The following is a 1,718-nucleotide window of genomic DNA, read 5'->3' on the forward strand; positions in this document are numbered from 1 at the left end:
GCGTGTGCACCGGGAAGACCGGAGATGCTTTATAACCCCCCCACCACCACCACCACCCCCCCGTGTCGGCTTCTCTCTCCATCTCGGGATGTTTCACGCCGTGGAGAGGAGCCTTGTCCAGCTCCCCCCGGGACCACGGGCTGCCCCCCGGGACCAGCCCCTCGCAGAACCAACCACTAGTGATCCCAGACCCTTCCCGGCGCCTGCCGGTGGCTTTGTCACTCCCCCGGGGTGACACCTCTGCTCCTCACGGGCAGACCCCGCTCCCCGTGCCCCCCTCGCTGCCCCCGGGCCGGAGGGGGCTGTAGGATTAGGGGTGGTTTTGATCTTCCTGGTTTTCTTTTGCTTTGCTCCTGGGTTGCACGAGTTCTGCCCCGGGCAGAGGCAGGGTTTGAATTGTTGCCTCTCCCTGCGTGGTTTTACTGCCGTGCGTGTTGGTAGCAGGTTTCTGGCTGGATTTTAGGCTCTTTTTGGCAGTTTGGCTCCCCGGGGCAGCAGCGTGGGCTGGGGCAGGCTCCCCTCGCCCTGCAGGACCGCCCTGGGGTTGCCACAAACCCCCTGGGAGAGGGGTAGGGACTGCTGGGGTGTCCTTGGGGCAGAGAAGGGCACAGTCCTGCCTGGCAGGTTTAGGGGTTCTGAGGAGCCGGGGGCAACTGGCAGGAGCAGAACCGGCTCCTTTGGGGCTGCCCTGGGAGCGTCGGGGGGACACGAACAGAAGCCCCTTCTCCACAGCAGCCCCTCGCTGGCTGCAGGCAGGGAGAGCCCCTGCTCTGTCCCGCCACCCCAGGATGGACCCAACCTCCCAGTCCAGGGGGTTTTCCTGCTCTCTCCCCTTCCTGGCCCCTCTCTCCCCACCCACCGTGCTCAGCACCGCAGCAGGGGCTCAGCCAGGGCTGGGTTTGCCCCTCACAGCCCTGGCTGTGCCTCACCAGGGGGGGGAAAAAGCCTTTCCCTCTCTGATTACAATTAGCAGCTGCCTCCTGTGGTGTTGGGGGGTGGGTTTCCCAACCCCTCCCCTCCTCCCTGCTTTGGCCAAAGCCCCTGGCAGACCCCGGGGTACCAGGCTGTCCCCCCGTGGCTCACAGGGGGGACTTGACTCGGTAGCAGTGACTCACTGTGTCTTTTAAAGAGAACTTGGACAAACCCTTGGGGCCCCTAACGCCATCAGCCCACCTGCCCAGCGTTCCTTACTGCTGGAAATGTCCAGGTGACCTTTTTTTATATTAAATTTTTGGCTTTTAACCTTTGGATGTAACGGTACCGGTAGAGGAGCTGGTTGGAAACGCACGTGAACTAACTAACCTCGTTGGGACTCCGTCTAGGAGGGGGGTCCGGCCTCGTTTGTATCTGCCCCTTGGGGAAAAGACAATAAACACTTGTACTAAATGCCTTTCTCCGGGCTGTCCTGCGTCCGGCGCGGGGGCTGGGACCCTTCCCGGCGTGGGCCAAGGGATCAAACGTTGATGGCAGCGTTTCTTTGCGATCAAAGCTGGTTTGAATTGGGCTCCAGCCCTGCCCGGGCAGGTTTTGGCCGCGCAGCACCCGGGGCAGCCCGTGATCTCCATCCCCGCGCTCGGGATGCGGGTCCCTGCAGGACCCGGCGCTAATTGCTCACCCTCATTAGCCAGGTCACGTGGTACCGCCCCAAGATGGCGCCCCCCCTGGGGTGGCGGTTGCCTGGCAACGGCAGACGCGGCCCGGGCCCCGTCGGGTGGGAG

The 1,718-nt window shown here is 63.5% G+C and overlaps 1 protein-coding gene across 1 annotated transcript in view; it reads left to right on the plus strand.

The window, feature by feature from the left end:
* Positions 1 to 1,463: 1,463 nt before the first annotated feature.
* The window catches only part of DNAI2 (dynein, axonemal, intermediate chain 2), a 12,789-nt gene continuing 12,534 nt past the window's right edge, over positions 1,464 to 1,718 (plus strand). The window contains exon 1 of the mRNA XM_010002808.1: positions 1,464 to 1,571. Coding sequence (XP_010001110.1) covers positions 1,464 to 1,571 — 108 coding nt within the window. The remainder of the gene's footprint in view (positions 1,572 to 1,718) is intronic.

The sequence above is a fragment of the Chaetura pelagica genome, unplaced genomic scaffold (assembly GCF_000747805.2).
Source record: "Chaetura pelagica isolate M959 unplaced genomic scaffold, ChaPel_1.0 scaffold47, whole genome shotgun sequence".
Classification (NCBI taxonomy): Eukaryota; Metazoa; Chordata; class Aves; order Apodiformes; family Apodidae; genus Chaetura; species Chaetura pelagica.